This window comes from Rhinoderma darwinii, chromosome 4 (assembly GCF_050947455.1).
Source record: "Rhinoderma darwinii isolate aRhiDar2 chromosome 4, aRhiDar2.hap1, whole genome shotgun sequence".
Taxonomy (NCBI): Eukaryota; Metazoa; Chordata; class Amphibia; order Anura; family Rhinodermatidae; genus Rhinoderma; species Rhinoderma darwinii.
The window spans coordinates 34,467,135-34,486,452 of NC_134690.1; the positions used below are offsets into that span (position 1 = coordinate 34,467,135).

Consider the following 19,318-nt stretch of genomic DNA (forward strand, 5'->3'; position numbering starts at 1 on the left):
AGAAAGGACTCCGTGGGGTTCTTCTCTAGAATGGTATAGGTTGTTGTGTCATCCAGTAACCTACAAACCATGGACGTGTAGTCATCTCTGTTTAGGATGACAATATTGCCACCTTTGTCAGATGATTTCAGTACGATCTCGTTATTTTTGCAGAGTGCTTCTAAGGCGATCTGTTCCATTGGACTCAAGTGTTCCTAATTCCATACTTTTGTGTTTTAAGTTTTTTGAGTTCCGCACTAACCAGTTTGACGAAAATATCGATATGTGCAAACTGCGTGAAGGAGGGAGTCATGTGTGATTTAGGTCGTAGTGATGAGAAGGGGCCTGTGGCTGTGTTAACTCTATATTCATTTTCATTTGCTAGATCCTCTAAAGTTCGGTGTGGTCAAGCTGGTGAGTGTTGGTATTGATCTTGAAGTATTTGTGTAGAGCTAATTTTCTTGCAAAGAGATGGATGTCTTTGGTCCAGGTGAACTCATCAAATGCAAAAGTGGGGGTATAGGATAGACCCTTGCATAGGAGTGTTTTCTGATGTGAGCTCAGCTGGACGGACGACAGATTGCAAATTTGCATATTGTCAGAGGTTTGATTACCTACTTTGGTTATTTTGTCTGGTTCCAGGGTGTTTGGTGTATTCCTAAAAAAGGAAACGCATTTGGAGGGCCTGTTAGGAAAGAGCCTGTATTCGCTGTAGTAGTAGTGTTTTTCCCTGTGACATCTGCATTGATCCCCATCTGGGATGGAGTTGTTGGTATATTTAGTGTTGATGGCATATTTGTCGTCTTGGATGAGGATGAAGAACGTTACATAGTTACATAGTTACATAGTTACATAGTTACATAGTTTGTACGGTTGAAAAAAGACACATGTCCATCAAGTTCAACCAAGGGATGGGAAAGGGGAAGTGGGATAGGAAAGGGGAAGTAAAAAATTTCTACACATAGCAGTTAATATTTTTTTGTTCTAGGAAATTATCTAAGCCTTTTTTAAAGCCATCTACTGTCCCTGCTGTGACCAGCGCCTGCGGTAGGCTATTCCATAGATTCACAGTTCTCACAGTAAAGAAGGCTTGTCGCCTCTGCAGGTTGAACCTTTTTTTCTCCAGACGGAGGGAGTGCCCCCTTGTTTTTTGAGGGGGTTTTACATGGAACAGGATTTCACCATATTTTTTGTATGCGCCATTCATATATTTATATAAGTTAATCATGTCCCCCCTTAGTCGTCTTTTCTCAAGGCTAAATAGGTTTAGTTCTTTTAATCTTTCCTCATAACTTAGATTCTCCATGCCCCTTATTAGCTTCGTTGCTCTTCTTTGTATTTTTTCCAACTCCAGGGCATCCTTTCTATGAACTGGAGCCCAGAACTGGACTGCATATTCTAGATGAGGCCTCACTAATGCTTTGTAAAGTGGTAATATTACCTCCCTGTCCCGCGAGTCCATGCCTCTTTTGATACACGACAATATTTTGCTGGCCTTTGAAGCAGCTGATTGACACTGCATGCTGAAATTTAGTTTATGATTTACAAGTACACCCAGATCCTTCTCAACAATTGACTCCCCCAGTGTAGCTCCCCCTAGGACATATGATGCTTGCAGGTTTTTCGTACCCAGATGCATAACTTTACATTTATCTACATTAAACTTCATTTGCCAAGTGGACGCCCAAACACTTAGTTTGTTTAAATCTGCCTGCAATTCACAAACATCTTCCATAGTCTGAACTATATTGCATAGCTTGGTGTCATCTGCAAAAATAGAAATAGTGCTATTAATCCCATCCTCTATATCATTAATAAATAAGTTGAATAATAGTGGTCCCAGCACTGAACCCTGGGGTACACCACTTATAACTGGGGACCATTCAGAGTAGGAATCATTGACCACAACTCTCTGGATACGGTCCTTGAGCCAATTCTCAATCCAATTACAAACTATACTTTCTAAACCTATAGTCCTTAATTTACCCATTAGATGTCTATGAGGGACAGTGTCAAATGCCTTTGCAAAGTCCAAAAACACTATATCCACAGCGGCCCCTCTGTCTAGGCTTCTGCTTACCTCTTCATAAAAACAAATCAGGTTGGTTTGACAGCTTCTGTCCTTTGTAAAACCATGCTGGCTGTCACTTATAATACTATTTAATGTCACATAATTCTGTATATAGTCCCTCAATAGCCCCTCAAACATTTTCCCCACAATTGATGTTAAGCTTACTGGTCTATAATTACCCGGCGAAGACCTAGTGCCCTTTTTGAAAATAGGCACCACATCTGCCCTGCGCCAGTCCCTTGGCACTATACCACTCATGAGAGACTCTCTAAATATTATGAAGAGGGGGACAGAAATAACTGAACTAAGCTCTTTAAGAACTCTAGGGTGTAACCCATCTGGTCCCGGGGCCTTGTGTACATTTATTTTATTTAATTTAGCTTAGACCATATCTACATTCATCCAATTCAGTATATCAACTGATATATTAACAGCACTGGCACCGGCTACATCAGCTGCTCCTTCTGTTGTATATACAGAGCAAAAGAACCCATTTAGTAACTCTGCCTTCTCTTGATCCCCTGTGACCAACTCCCCATTACCATTATCTAGGGGTCCTACATGTTCAGACCTTGGCTTTTTTGCATTTATATGCTTGAAGAATTTTTTAGGATTTGTTTTACTATCCTTGGCCACCTGCCTTTCATTTTGTATTTTTGCTGATTTTATTACATTTTTACAGATTTTATTAAGCTCTTTATATTTTACAAAGGCTGCAGATGTACCCTCAGATTTGTATTTTTTAAATGCCCTTTTTTTGTCATGTATTGCCCCTTTCACAGAAGGTGTAAGCCATGTGGGGTTTAATTTTAGTCGTTTATACTTGTTACCTGTAGGAATACATTTTGCACTATAATTACACAAGGTAGATTTGAAAATCTCCCATTTATCATTTGTCCCATTATTTGACATTAGTTCTTCCCAGTCTATATCCTGAATTGCCGCCCTCATCCTGGGGAAATTGGCTCTCTTAAAATTAAATGTTTTTGCCCTCCCAGCCTGCGTTTGTTTTTTACAGTATAGGTAAAATATAACTATATTATGATCACTGTTACCGAGGTTTTCACGAACATTGACATTCCCAACAAGCTCTGCATTATTAGAAATGACCAGATCCAACAGAGCTTCACCTCTAGTCGGGTCTTCCACAAACTGGCCCATAAAATTTTCCTGCAACAGGTTGAGGAAATGTCTCCCCTTTGCAGTTGAAGCCGAACCATGACACCAATTAATATCCCGGAAATTAAAATCTCCCTTTATCACTACAGTACCCGCCTGTGCAGCCCGCTCCATCTGTTTATATATTTGACCTTCTATCTCTTCAGTTATATTGGGGGGTCTATAGATTACACCAAAAGTAATTTTTTCAGTGTTTACTTCCCTTTGTAATTCCACCCACAAGGTTTCAACCTCCTCACAATCTTCACCCTCTAATGTCTCATTTACACTCACCTTCATATCGCTTCTCACATACAGACATACACCACCACCTTTCCTATTTGCCCTGTCTTTCCGAAACAGTGTAAAACCCTGTAGATTTACAGCCCAGTCATGTGAAGAGTCCAGCCATGTTTCAGCAACACCAACTATATCTATATCTTCTTCCAGTATTAAGGCCTCCAGCTCCCCCATTTTGCTTGCTAGACTTCTGGCATTTGTGAACATACACTTTAACTTGCCTTTAAATGTTTCAATTTCACTATCAGAAATGTGATTTGACATTTGGGCCTTTTTATTTTCACTGCTGTTTTGTAACGAAAGGATCTCCTTATCTTGTTGCCTAGTCCTCTCCCCACCGTCTGTTTCTCCCCCCACCAATATAGTCTGACCCCTCTCTAACCTAACTACCCCTTTATTTCCTACATAGGCCTCCCTCCTCAGCCCTAGTTTAAACACTCCGCCACCCCAGCTAGAATTCTCTCCCCCAGCACAGCGGATCCCCTTCCATTTAGGTGCAAATCATCTGCAGAATACAGTTTGTACCCCAATGAAAAGTCAGCCCAGTGCTCTAGGAACCCAAATCCTTCTCCTCTACACCAAGACTTAAGCCATGCATTTAACTCCCTGAGCTCCCGCTGTCTTTCCTGTGATGCACATGGCACAGGCAGTATTCCTGAGAATACTACTTTAGAGATCCTTCCCTTCAGCTTGTAGCCTAGTTCTTTAAAATTATTCTTAAGGCTCCTCCACCTACCATTTATTCTGTCATTGGTACCGACATGGACCACAACAGCTGGATCATCACCAGCCCCTCCCAGCAATTTGTCCACCCGTTCCACCACATGCCGAACCCTGGCACCAGGGAGACAGCAAACCATTCGGTTGAGGCGGTCTTGGCGACAAATTATTCTATCCGTCTTCCTGATTATAGAATCCCCTACAACTATCAATTGTCTTGGCTTACCTGCATTACCATCCCGCCGACTACTAGCTGGGCTGTTCTCCCGGCTGTTAGGGAGATCAGTATCCACTAGGGCTGCCTTTTCTGAGACTGACACCCTCGCATCATCACCCAACCTGGCAATTTTGCTTGGAATGCCAGAAACCGGATCGGCCTTCCTTGTCTTTGACCCCTTTCTACTGCCCCTAACTACATTAACCCAGCTACTTACCTGATCCTGCTCACCCATGTCTTCACCCTCCAGTTCTAACCCACTAACTGCATGCTCTGTGAGCAGCAAGCTCCGCTCAAAATTGTCTATCTTCCTCAGTGTTGCATTTTGCTCCTCCAGATCTCTAATGCGAGCTTCCAGGTGAACAACATGCTCACATCTGCCACAGAGATATTCACCCTGGAACTCCGGCTCCAGTCGTGTATACATATGACAAACTGTGCACTGAAGAAAACCTCCAATCTTGCTATCCATTATCCAAGTTACACCAAAACAGCGAACAATTGTCAAAGTAAAAGAAAAGAAGAGTACTTACTGGGGCTTCAACTCCTCTTTTCAACTCCGGTTTTAGAACTCCACTTAGTTCACAAGCCACTTAAACCACCAAGCTCAGAAAGAGCAAGCTTAAAATGAGGTCTGCTGACTAATTTATACCACCTGTGTCCAGTTAACCCCTTCCCCCTCGTCAGCTGCTCAGCTGGAACGAATCTGCAAGGGAAAAAAAAAAAAAAAAAATTTACAATTTTTTTTTAAAATTGTGTGAGTTTTTGCTATCTTCTATTTGCTAGCAATCAAAACAGATTCACAAACACAACGTGTGAAGGAAGACACTGAGAAGGGCATGGAGGTGATCGTTTGTTGTCCACTGTAACCAGAGCATGTTGTATTGGTTTTGTTGGTAACGGTGTATGTTCTCTTAGAGGGGTTATATTTATTCATTTTAATTTTACGTTTGGCTCCTAGTCTATTGTCAGCAGAAGGTGGTTTGGGTTCGTCAGTACCAGAGACGTCTGATTCAGAGATATCTTCAGGTCTATAGGTACGATTCTGGAGAGGAGGATTGCGAATACGGTAGGTGTATGCCTGGCCGGTATCGAAATCTCTACGGTCCCTTTATATACTTGCGGTGTTTTCTTTCTTTGATTTCTTTTTGTAAATGTTCTATGTTTTTTTGTAATCTAATTTCGCAATCCGCAAAGTCTGGCTCGGTAATGAATGTTTGTATATCACTGATTTATTTTTCTAACCGTGCACTTATCTTGCCGAAGTCTCTTTTTTTGAAATCAAGCAGGTAATGTAGCATACGTAAAGAGCTTTCAGTTAATAGCTGTTCCCAACCCTGAGTGAACGTGTTGTCGTTGCGATATGCGTTGGGAATTATTTTTATACGTAATCCTCTGTAGATAATCTTCTGCTGAATATAGGTCTCTAAACTGGTATATCATATATCATATGAAGCTTTATAACTCCGCCTGTGTCCTCTGAGTGAAGTTAGAGGTGGTGTAATGGCAGGAAGGAGGTGAAGGGAACAAGTGAGCCCTAATCTACCCACCGCCCTGTCCCTGCCTACTTGCAACGACCCGCCCTAGGCGACGGGGTATAACTTGGCGGCGGTCCCTACGCTGTCTAAGTGCAAGGGAGTACAAACAGGGAACACGCAAGGGAATACAGTAGCCCACGGAACGCCGCGAGGAAACGGAGCGGTGAATGAGCCAGTCAGGATCAGGAAGTAGTGGAGTATACAAACGGGAGCACGGAGCAGAAGCAAGCCAGGGGCAGAGCAACGCAGGATAACGGAACTGAAGCAAGGCAGAAGCACGGCAGAAGCAGGCTGGAGCAAGGCAGCAGTGGGGCCAGGAATCCAAGAAGAATAACAAGCAAGGAGGAAGAGAAAAAGGCAGGTATAAATGGACAGGGGGCGGAGCTAACTCTGACTGACCAGGCCGCGATAGGCTCTCCCACTCCTGAGCCTGCCACCCTGATTGGTGGGAGCAGGTGTCAGTCTCAGAGGTCTGGCCTCAGGTGTCGACTGATTAATCCTGGGAGTATACCCAGACGTAGTGCCTGGCAGATCCTTTACAGTACTCCCCCTTTTATGAGGGGCCACCGGACCCTTACTAAGAGGACCCGGTTTAGTGGGGAAGAGAAGGTGGAACCTCCTGATCAATACCCCAGCGTGAACATCTCGAGCAGGTACCCAAGTCCTCTCCTCCGGCCCGTATCCTCTCCAATGGACCAGGTACTGGAGGGAGCCCTGGATCATCCTACTGTCCACAATCTTGGCCACCTCGAATTCCACCCCCTTAGGGGTGAGAACGGGAACAGGAGGTTTCCTCGAGGGGGACCAGGACGGGGAGCAGCGTTTCAGGAGGGAGGCATGGAAGACGTCGTGTATGCGAAAGGATGGGGGCAGCTCCAGACGGAAGGATACAGGGTTGAGGACTTCAATGACCTTATAAGGTCCAATAAATCGGGGAGCAAACTTCCTGGATGGGACCTTAAGGCGCAAGTTCCTCAACGACAACCACACCAGATCGCCGACGACAAACCGGGGGTTAGCAGAACGTCTACAATCAGCCTGAATCTTTTGTACGCTCTGGGACGCCTCTAGGTTCTTCTGAACCTGGGCCCAGACTGTGCACAGTTCCCGATGAACGTCCTCTACCTCGGGATTATTGGAACAACCAGGGGAAACGGAGGAGAACCTAGGATTAAACCCGAAATTACAGAAAAACGGGGAGACCCCTGACGAGTTACTGACCCGGTTATTCAGGGAAAATTCGGCGAGGGGAAGGAATGAGACCCAATCAAATTGACAGTCAGAAATGAAACACCTTAAATATTGTTCCAGGGATTGGTTAGTCCTTTCCGTTTGGCCATTAGTTTCGGGATGGAAGGCGGAGGAGAAGGATAGATCAATCTCCAACTTTTTACAAAAAGCTCTCCAAAATAAGGAAACAAATTGTACCCCTCTGTCCGAAACGATATTGACTGGGGCCCCATGGAGACGCAGAATGTGTTTCACAAACAAAGAAGCTAACATCTTGGCGTTAGGTAGTTTCTTAAGGGGCACAAAGTGGCACATCTTGCTGAAGCGGTCTACTACCACCCACACCACCGACTTGCCCTGAGATGGAGGCAAATCGGTGATAAAATCCATGGAGATATGGGTCCAAGGTCTCTGGGGAATGGGCAAGGAACGTAGTAAGCCCGCAGGTCGGGACCTAGTGGTCTTGGACCTAGCACAGACCTCACAAGCGGCGACATAGGCCCTAACGTCTTTAGGCAACCCAGGCCACCAATAGTTTCTGGTAATGAGGAGTTTGGTACCCAAGATGCCAGGATGACCAGATAGAGCGGAGTCATGGTTTTCCCTGAGTACCCTTAGCCGGTATTGCAGGGGGACAAACAGTTTGTCCCCAGGGAGGTTCCCGGGAGCTGAACCTTGATCAGCCGCGATGTCAGAGGCTAAGTCAGAATCAGTGGCAGAAACAATTATACCAGGGGGTAAAATACAAGCAGGATCCTTCTCAGAAGGAGGATTAGCCATGAAACTACGTGACAGTGCATCAGCCTTAATATTTTTGGACCCAGCCCTATAGGTAACCAAGAAATTAAATCTGGTAAAGAATAGTGCCCAACGAGCTTGTCTAGGATTAAGCCTCCGGGCAGATTCTAGGAAAACCAGATTCTTGTGGTCAGTAAGGACCGTTACCTGGTGTCTGGCCCCCTCCAAGAAGTGACGCCACTCTTCAAAAGCCCATTTAATGGCTAAAAGTTCGCGGTTGCCAATATCATAGTTACACTCCGTGGGCGAAAACTTCCTAGAGAAGTAAGCACAGGGGCGGAGATGGGTGAGGGAGCTGGTACCCTGGGACAAGACGGCCCCCACTCCCACCTCGGACGCGTCAACCTCCGCAATAAATGGCTCCCTTTGGTTGGGCTGAACCAGCACGGGGGCCGAGATAAAGCACTTCTTGAGGGTCTCAAAAGCCTGGACGGCCTCAGGGGGCCAATGGAGGACATCAGCACCCTTGCGAGTGAGGTCCGTAAGAGGCTTAGCGACGACCGAGATGTTGGCAATAAATCTCCTGTAATAGTTAGCGAACCCCAAAAAACACTGTAGCGCCTTCAGGGAGGCAGGTTGGACCCATTCCGCCACAGCCTGAACCTTGGCAGGGTCCATGCGGAATTCATGAGGAGTGAGGATTTGACCTAAAAATGGTATCTCCTGTACCCCAAACACACATTTTTCGGTCTTCGCAAACAGATTATTTTCCCGAAGGACCTGGAGGACCTTCCTGACATGCTCCACGTGCGAGGACCAGTCCTTGGAAAACACCAGTATGTCATCAAGGTACACTACAAGAAAATTACCCAGGTAATCTCTCAGAATTTCATTAATAAAATTCTGGAAGACGGCAGGGGCATTACACAACCCAAAGGGCATGACTAGGTATTCGAAATGACCTTCGGGCGTGTTGAACGCAGTTTTCCACTCATCCCCCTCTTTGATGCGGATAAGGTTATATGCCCCCCGTAGATCGAACTTAGAGAACCATTGGGCCCCCTGAACCTGATTAAAAAGATCCGGAATCAAAGGAAGGGGATACTGGTTCCTTACTGTGACCTTATTCAAGTTCCGATAATCAATGCACGGCCTAAGACCACCATCCTTCTTCCCCACGAAGAAGAAGCCAGCACCTACAGGAGAAGTCGAGGGGCGAATGAAACCCTTGGCCAGGCATTCTTGGATATACTCCCTCATAGCTTTACGTTCAGGACATGAAAGATTAAATATCCTCCCCTTAGGAAGCTTGGCACCAGGCACCAAATCGATGGCGCAATCGTAATCTCTATGAGGGGGCAACACCTCGGAGGCCTCCTTAGAAAACACATCAGCGAAGTCCTGAACAAACTCATGAAGCGTGTTTACCTCCTCCCGGGGAGAAATAGAGTTAACTGAAAGACATGACATCAGGCAATCACTACCCCATTTGGTGAGATCCCCAGTATTCCAATCAAACGTGGGATTATGCAGCTGCAACCAGGGAAGACCTAATACCAGATCGGACGATAATCCCTGCATCACCAGTACAGAGCACTGCTCCAAATGCATGGAGCCAACACGGAGTTCAAAAACAGGAGTATGCTGAGTAAAATAACCATTAGCAAGAGGAGTGGAGTCGATACCCACTACCGGGATAGGATAAGGTAAATCAATAAAAGGCATTTTTAGAGACATAGCAAATTCCACAGACATGATATTAATACAGATAAGATTGATTTTTTGTATATATATATATATATATATATATACAAAAAATCAATCTTCTTTTATACTAAAGCTAAGAATATCTACCATTTGGCAGAAAATAGTTGGTTAAAAGGTAGAAAAGAGGAGAAATAGCAATTAAGAGAAAATCAGTCCGAGGAAAAAACATACACACACCTGTGCTGAAACACCCATGATGAACCTTCACCTTGCCAGTTTAACCTGGAAGTGAAGCATATGATACAAGTATATAAGATGATGTATTGTAACCAAATTTATATGCCTGATGAAGACCACAGTGCGTGGTTGAAACGCGTTGCAGCAATCGAATTTTATATTGTTCTTTTTTTAATAATAAAATCGTTGAAAATACACCCTGACGATTTTGTGAAGATATCAGTACAATCCACACCTGAGCGCCCGTTCAGAGGAGCAGCTTTTTCTTCCTAATCTGTATTACTTCAAAACCGCAAGGAGAGGAGTTCCTGACACGAATTCACCCCATGCGGTTATGGCTCCAGAGGCAAGCACAGTGTGATCAAGCGTGTACAAGCTACAAAGTTAAGTTGTGCTGGCGACATTGCACAACTCACCAAGGTGAGCTCCATTCATTAAGTTACTTAATATCTTACAAATACCAGAACGATATCACCTTAGAGGAGCGCCGTTTTTTTCTCTTTTTTATCCCCCCTTTTTATCTTAAGAACAGACATGATATTAGCAGATGAGCCCGAATCCACGAAGGCACTGCCAGTGGCAGACCGGCCAGCAAACGAGACCTGAAAGGGAAGCAAAATCTTATTGCGTTTAGTATTAACGGGAAATACCTGTGCGCCCAAGTGACCTCCCCGATGATCACTTAGGCGCGGAAGTTTTCCGGCTGCTTATTCTTGCGTCTGGGACAGGTGTTCAGTAGATGCTTGTCGTCCCCACAATAGAAGCAGAGACCATTCTTCCTGCGAAACTCTCTACGTTGTCGAGGGGACATGGAGGCCCCGAGTTGCATAGGTACCTCCGAGTCCTCCGTGGAAGAGCGAGGAGACGGGACCTCGGGGGGAATCGCAGGGCAGTCAGAGGGGAAACCATTGAAACGTTCAAGCTGACGTTCCCTGAGACGTCGGTCAAGTCGTACTGCTAGGGCCATAACCTGGTCTAGGGAGTCAGAAGAGGGGTAGCTAACCAGCAGATCCTTCAGGGCGTCAGATAATCCTAACCTAAACTGGCACTTTAGGGCCGGGTCATTCCACCGAGAAGCTACGCACCACTTTCTAAAATCAGAACAGTATTCCTCAACAGGTCTCCTACCCTGACGTAAGGTCACCAGCTGACTCTCGGCTAAGGCAGTCCTGTCAGTCTCGTCGTAAATGAGACCGAGGGCAGAGAAAAACCGATCAACGGAGGAAAGTTCAGGGGCGTCAGGAGCCAAGGAGAAGGCCCACTCTTGGGGCCCTTCCTGGAGTCGGGATATAATGATACCCACCCGCTGGTTCTCGGAGCCTGAGGAGTGAGGTCTTAGGCGGAAATAAAGTCTGCAACTCTCCCGGAAGGAGAGAAAAGTCTTACGGTCCCCTGAGAACCGGTCAGGTAACTTGAGGTTGGGTTCTAAAGGTGAGGTGAGGGGTACTACAAAGGCAGCGTCAGACTGATTGACCCTCTGAGCCAGGGCTTGGACCTGTAGGGAGAGGCCCTGCATCTGCTGGGTCAGGGTCTCAAGGGGGTCCATGATAGCGTCAGCGTAGAAGAAATGGTAGACTAGGTAAGGGCTTGTTATTATGTAATGGCAGGAAGGAGGTGAAGGGAACAAGTGAGCCCTAATCTACCCACCGCCCTGTCCCTGCCTACTTGCAACGACCCGCCCTAGGCGACGGGGTACAACTTGGCGGCAGTCCCTACGCTGTCTAAGTGCAAGGGAGTACAAACAGGGAACACGCAAGGGAATACAGTAGCCCACGGAACGCCGCGAGGAAACGGAGCGGTGAATGAGCCAGTCAGGATCAGGAAGTAGTGGAGTATACAAACGGGAGCACGGAGCAGAAGCAAGCCAGGGGCAGAGCAACGCAGGATAACGGAACTGAAGCAAGGCAGAAGCAGGCTGGAGCAAGGCAGCAGTGGGGCCAGGAATCCAAGAAGAATAACAAGCAAGGAGGAAGAGAAAAAGGCAGGTATAAATGGACAGGGGGCGGAGCTAACTCTGACTGACCAGGCCGCGATAGGCTCTCCCACTCCTGAGCCTGCCACCCTGATTGGTGGGAGCAGGTGTCAGTCTCAGAGGTCTGGCCTCAGGTGTCGACTGATTAATCCTGGGAGTATACCCAGACGTAGTGCCTGGCAGATCCTTTACAGGTGGACTGGGACACGGGAGGAAGCTTTAGGCCGTGCTCACGCGTTTAGGATTTGAGGCATGGATTCCACTCCCGTATTCTGACGTTTATCAGAAATGTATGTTAGGCCTCGTTCACATCTGCTTTGGGTTCTCAGGGGCCTCCGTCGCAGATCCGGCCAAGATTACCGGAAACAATAGCGCATTCTACGCTTTTTATAATCACGGGTACCCCAATGGAAAACCGAAGGAACCTGTTAAGGTAAATGGGTTCTGGTGGCCGCCGGCGGTGTCCCTTGTGCAACGGAACCGTTGCTTCCGTTATTTCCTTGTTGTTCCTCTTGTGAAGCAGAACTACGGAACACACTGACGCAGGTGTGAATGTAGCCTAAATTCCGTGTTCTATTCACACTCACAGGAAAATATTCACACTGAATAATGAAGGAATAATGCTGCAGATTTTAAAATCTATTGCCACAGGGTCTGTGCTGAAGATGGAATAGCTCCATGGATTACAATGGGGTAATCTGCGTGCGGATCTGCTTCCTGGTAGAAATCCGAGTTGTGGATTTCTACCATTGGTTTTCCAAACAAAAAAAAACAAACAAAAATATCCATATACATATCTGTGCAGTGTGAGGCTGGGTTCACACAACCTATTTTCAGGCGTAAACGAGGCGTATTATGCCTCCTTTTACGCCTGAAAATAGGGCTACAATATGTCGGCAAACATCTGCCCATTTATTTGAATGGGTTTGCCGACGTATTGTGCAGACGACCTGTACATGACAGCTGTCAAACGACGACGTGTAAATGGACTGCCTCGGCAAAGAAGTGCAGGGCACTTCTTTGCCACGTAATTTGAGCTGTTCTTCATTGAACTCAATGAAGCACAGCTCAAGATTTACGAGCGTCTCAGACGGCTCGCAAAATGCGAGGAGGAGCATTTACGTGTGAAACGAGGCAGCTGTTAACAGTCTTTTCACACGTAAATGCCTCTCATCGTGTGAACATACCCTGAACGTGGTCTTATATTGGTCATACACATTACATAGCTGTCAGCCAAATTTTTGTGTGACCAAAATCAATTCCTCCGCCCCCCCACCATACACATGCATTCTGTGTTCGCCAAGCGTGCATGTATTCTGAGTGCAGAGAGGGGAATGTTCCACTGCCGGACACCTCTGATGCCGCTTATCCACCCTGAGAACAAAAGGATAGGGCATGTTGAAAACCAACGGCAGATGTGGAGGAAGAGCCGGGAGGTCTCCATACGTTGTTATGGGGACTGTGAAGGATGGTACATGGGGTTTAGACGCAGCAGATGTTTGACAGGTTAAGCTATATCATTGATCAGACAGACATTGGGAATGTGACGATGGCGGAAGGAATAAATTGACTGCAAATAAGTCATGAAGATATAATACGTGATGCGAGGTTACTTAATCGCCATTCACATACGCTTCTGACTTTTAGTTACTTGTGTCAGCGCTGTCTTATATTGTCACTGGCGAGGTGCAGTAGTGTGAAAGTTCCGGCAACCTCCATGACTACTGCAGGGAGGGCGCTGGTCGTTTTTAGGCGATCCTATGGGAGAATAATCTTCGGTCCTGACGTCGTATCCATAGGGGCTGTCTCACTGGATATATAGCTTGTTTCTATGCATGGCGCAACTTTAGTGACTTCCAAACACGTCTGATGCCGCTTATCTCCGAAAAAACAATGTCGTTTTGAAATTCAGCCTGTTTCCCCAAAAGGTGGTAGTGGGGGACAGTTGGACTCTCTCCTCATAGACCAGATATTGTTTGCTGATCCTGTCAGTCCGCGGGATCCAAGTCATGTAGAGTTGTGTCTGCTGTTTGGAATGTACATTTATTTAAAAAAAAAAAAAATTGTCTTTCTCTGGGACTGTAACATTGATGGCTTATCCTCTGCATAGGCCTTTAATGTTTGATCAGTCGGGATCTGACCTCTGGGGTCGCTGCCAATCCACAATATACCATCAATGAAGTCCCGGAGAACCCCTTTAATCAAAGGTGAAGCATAGAAAGGGGGAATGTGCCCACAGGCAGGACTGACCTGGAGCATATTGTATCTCATTCTGTACAACTGCCAGGCCCGCTGCCATGAATATTACCTGCAGTTTATATACCAGGCTGGCAATCTGTATAATTATGGGTACATTCAGGCAGCGTTATCTAGGACCGTGTACATGCCATATGCCCGGTTCTCCAGTCTTTGTATATATAGATGTCACTGGATCCTCATGTAATCTTAGTGACTCATGTCCTGTAATTCCGCATTTTCTTGCCGTCTGTCACATGTATATAATTGTCATGTCGTTTACACAGCCATCGGGAAGCTCTAACTTTCCCAGTACCTGCATATATATATATATATATATATATATATATTTTTATTTTATTTTTTTATTTTTTTTAATAAAATTGTGTATTGGTGTGATTGGTGCAACTTTGTAATTATGTTTTATTTCCAATTATTTTTACTTTGAGATACAGCTGCTTTGTATTCTATATACAGAGCAGCTGTATAGTGCACGGAGACATCAATCTGTCAGGTCAGCGGCACTGACTGGTTCAAGACCCGCGGCACTGACTGGTACAGCGTCAGCGGGATACACGCAGCATCGAGCTCTAATCGATCACATCCACGTTCATAATTAGATGTGATCAATAACAGGTGGATCCTGTGTGTCGGACACGCACAGGACCCGCTGTCACAGAATCAGTCAGTCCCGCTGAGCTGACTGATATAGGTTTCAGCGATAGATACAGCTGCTCTGTATACAGGATACAAAGCAGCTGTATCTCAAAAAAGTTAAATATTTTTTTTAATAAAATGGAATTACAAAGTTGCACGGATCACACTGATACAAAAAATATTGTTTTCAATTGTGTGCATAAGTAGTGGAGATCAGTGGTGGGGTTATTGGATACAGCTACTTATCACCGGCTCTAGAGATGACTCATGACCTGAGAAGGAGCTGGGTTAAGATTGCCGCTTGGTGGCAGTGACAGGTAGTTGAGATTTGTAGCTGAGAAATGTACAATTGTAGTGCAATATTTTGAAAGGGTAACTAGACTTTAAAAAAAAAATGTTGACATGTCAGAAGATTTGATTGGTGGGGGTTTGAGCACGGAGACCGATCGCTAAAACAAAGCAGCAGAAACGCTTGGGTGAATGATGTGCCGCTTCGTTTCTGATCGTCTGTCCTCGGAAAGCTGAGCGAGCGGTTTATGGACTCATAGACTTTCTATTGAGCACGTACACCACTACGAGGAAAGCCGATCGGAAACGAGGAGGACAGCGGTTCTATTTTCTACAGCTGCCGTGTTTTTGGCATCCATAAAAAATGTTCATTTTTAAATAAGAATTGTCATTCCTTGGTGACCACCACAGCCCGGATTAGGGCGCACGTTTTATTCTGCTCTGATGGTTGACAACTGCGAACATGCTGCGTTTATTGTGCTACCCGTCTAAATCACGGTTATTTGTATTGTTCCAGAGTTTTCAGGATGAGGGGGAGGAGCAACGAGAGGAAACGGTGCGACTCCTTTGTGAACAGCTTGTTTGAAGAAGCAGGAGACGCAGGCGTCATTAACGCTTCACCGGAAGATGAGGTATGTTATGTCATTGTAGGGATGTCACGATACTAGAATTTGGACTTCGATACCGATACCTTGTTTAGTATTGCGATTTCAATACCAATTCGATACTTTGTCAACAATAATAAAAATATTTAAAAAAAATCCATTTTCTGATGTGAGGCGCGAGGTGTGATGATGAATTTAACCTCCACGTGCCTCCCATTAATAGTAATTAACCCTATCATGTGTCTCAGTCATAATGGGTTAATATGTAAGGTACATGATGGGGTTAATTACTATTAATCTGAGGCACATGGAGGGTAAATTCATCATCGCACCTCGAGCCCCACAATAAGTGATAGAAAGCCGTTTTTATTTTATTTTTTTACAGCGTACACATCATAAATGATGAAAAAATTGTTGTGCAGGTTATTACGGCCGCGCCAATACTGAATATGTGTATTTTATGTATTGAGACTTATACACACATTTTTTACAATAAACATTAAAATATTTTTATTTAACATTACTTTGTTTTTACTTTATTTTTTAAACTTTAATGTACTGGCATATATCTATATACTGATAGTAATGTACCGGTATATATCTATATTACAGTACATTAGCTGATACTGATAGTACACAGGCAGTTGTTAGGGCGTACTTAGGTATGTCCTAACAGGAAATATGGTAGGACAGCCCAGGGGTCCTTCAATGGACCCTGGGCTGTCTCCCCATATATGGTATATCCCTCAATCGCGTCACAGGAATTCCCTGTGACGCGATCCAAGGGGCATCCCCCCTTCTCATTTTCCCCTGAATGCTGTGATCGCAGCATTCACGGCAATAACGGAGGAGATTAGAGGTTTCTCTGATCTCCGCCAGCGGGACTGCGGCTGTGTAATACAGCCATTGCCCCGCTCCTGACAGGAAGTGCGTGCGCGGTCAGCATGAGGTGATGTGGCCGGCGCTGCACTAATGAGTGGCGGTTCAGGCACTGAGGACAGAACATGGGGTGTTTTGCGGTGCGCCCACCATGTTCTTTCTCCAGTGCCGCCGCTCATTAGTGCAGCGCCGGCCGCATCGCATCATCCTGACCCCGCGCACTTGTTATCAGGACTCAGGAGCGGGGCAATGACTGTATCACACATCCGCAGCCCCGCTCTCATACATTCATGTGTTACTATACTGAGCTGTGCGGCCGCACAGCCAAGTATCGAAATATATGAAATAATGGTATCGAACAGTTTGGGGATGCAGAGTATCAAAACAGTATCGAAGTTTCTATGCATCGTGCATCTCTAGGTCATTGTGGGGATATGTCTGCCGCTTATTAGCTGTAATGTATACTGGGATTTTTCTCGCTTTTTCTTGCACAGAGCACTACCTAGAATGGTGACTATTTCTTTAAAAATACACGTCTTCAAAACGTATTACTGTGGATTGCCCATTAGGTCCGCACATAAATTATAGCCCTATTGTAAATCAATATAGCTAATCCGTGTCAATGACGAGCCTTTTGTAGATTGTAAAATATATAATATACCCCATTCACATGTATTGCTGGCAGAATGTTCGTGGTTTCGGTCAGTGTTTAGACTCCGAATCCATGCCTAAATCTCGACAGAATCCTGAAAGTGTGAACATGGCCTACTGGGGTATTTGTTTACTTAACTTGGTGGTTTTTCTCTTTTCAGGCAGAGGTTATCATCAAGATGTGGAAGAATGGGTTTACAATCAATGACGGCCAGCTCAGGGACTATACAGATGCTGCAAATCGTCAATTTATGGACTCCATGAGGAAAGGGTAAGTGCAGCCTAATACAGTGCTCAGAGATCAGACCTTGCATAGTGGTGTCCAGTCGTGCCGCGTAACGCCTAACCGGCTCCTCCAGGCGTATGTAAATAAAGCCTAATCCATATACAGTGACTTTCTTGATCCGGCATCCGATAAAGGATAGTTTGATAATCTGGCACTTGTTTCCAGCACACAACTGCAGTATTAGGTTTGATTTCTTCAGGCCAGAAGCAGAAGACTGAGCAAAAATAACCAATCAGGAAAATTATTAGAAAACAAAGTTCTAGTATGAGTTTTGGAACATTTTCGGAGAAACTCCGCAGTAAGAAGAGAAGGCAGGAGAGATCTTGAACAGTGGGTTATTGATTTGTGGTGACATGAGATCACATCGTCCATACACTGCTGTACATATATCGTTACATTGGGCTCCATGGATTATGTAATATGCTATACACATTTTATGTCTTTGGTTTGTTACCTTGGCGTCACACAAGGTGAATTGATGTCTTATATTCTTCTTTTATCAGGGAGCTCCCACCAGAGTTGCACAAGACCTTCGCAAAGAAAGAATTGTCAGTTAATGTTGAAGACAGAAAAAGTGAACATTACTTTATAAGAAAGAAGCATGTGGACCCGTTCTCCGGAGAGGGTCACCGCCTGGGAAGGTGAGGATTGTACAAGGCCCTGTGTACTTCTGTCTATGGGGATCGTTCATAGTGCACATGACTGCTGTGACTTTATCATCCATGGTGGTTAGACATTAAAGGGCTTGTCACAAGCGTAAATATTATCCTCTAACCACTACATAGGTGATAACCTGCCGCTCGGTGGGGGACCGACCACTCATGAGATTGGGGGTCCCGTTCCTCCGAATCAATGAAGCTGCAGTTTGAGCATATGCACTGCTGCTCCATCCACTAACTGGGACTGTCAGTGATGGAGTACAGTGCTCGACTATTTCCTGAAGTGCCATAGAGAATGGAGGAGCTGGGCGCATGCTCGACCTGCCGCTCCATTCATTCGAAGAAATGGGACCTCCATTCTCATGATCGGTGGAGGTGCCACGGTCGGACCTTCGCCGATCAGCGTGTTATCACCTATTCTGTGGCTAGGATAGAACATATGATCTTGGAACAACCTCTTTAAAGAGGCTCTGTCACCACATTATAAGTGGCCTATCATGTACATGATGTGATCGGCGCTGTAATGTAGATTACAGCAGTGTTTTTTTTAGAAAAACGATCATTTTTGACGCCGTTATGAACGCTTTTAGCTTTATTCTAATGAGTTGCTTAATGGACAACTGGGCGTGTTTTACTTTTTGACCTAGTGGGCATTATGGAGAGAAGTCTATGACGCTGACCAATCAGTGACCAATCCGCGTCATACACTTCTCCCCATTCATTTACACAGCACATAGCTATATCGCTATGTGCAGACACACACACACACACACACACACACACACTATAACGTTACTGCAGTGTCCTGACAATGAATATACATTACCTCCAGCCAGGACGTCATGTCTAGTCACAATCCTGACACTTCTGTAGCGTCTCTGATATTTACAGCAAGGCAAGCGTAATCTCGTTTTAAATGACAGGTTACATCGTAAATATCAGACGCTACAGAAGTGACAGGATTCTGAATAGACATGATGTCCTGGCTGGAGGTAATGAATATTCATTGTCAGGACACTGCAGTAACGTTATAGTGTGTTTGTGGCTGCACATAGAGATATAGATATATCGCTATCTGCAGTGTAAATGAATGGAGAGAAGTGTATGACGCTGATTGGTCACTGATTGGTCAGCGTCATACACTTCTCTCCACAACGCCCACTTGGTCAAAAAGTAAAACACTCCCAGTTG

General features: G+C 45.2%; 1 protein-coding gene across 1 annotated transcript in view; it reads left to right on the forward strand.

Moving 5' to 3' along the window:
- Window positions 1-290: 290 nt before the first annotated feature.
- Window positions 291-19,318, forward strand: part of LOC142760391 (uncharacterized) — a 150,255-nt gene continuing 131,227 nt past the window's right edge. Inside the window, exons 1-5 of the mRNA XM_075863576.1 lie at window positions 291-393; window positions 5,407-5,482; window positions 15,565-15,679; window positions 17,344-17,453; window positions 17,972-18,109. Coding sequence (XP_075719691.1) covers window positions 291-393; window positions 5,407-5,482; window positions 15,565-15,679; window positions 17,344-17,453; window positions 17,972-18,109 — 542 coding nt within the window. The remainder of the gene's footprint in view (window positions 394-5,406; window positions 5,483-15,564; window positions 15,680-17,343; window positions 17,454-17,971; window positions 18,110-19,318) is intronic.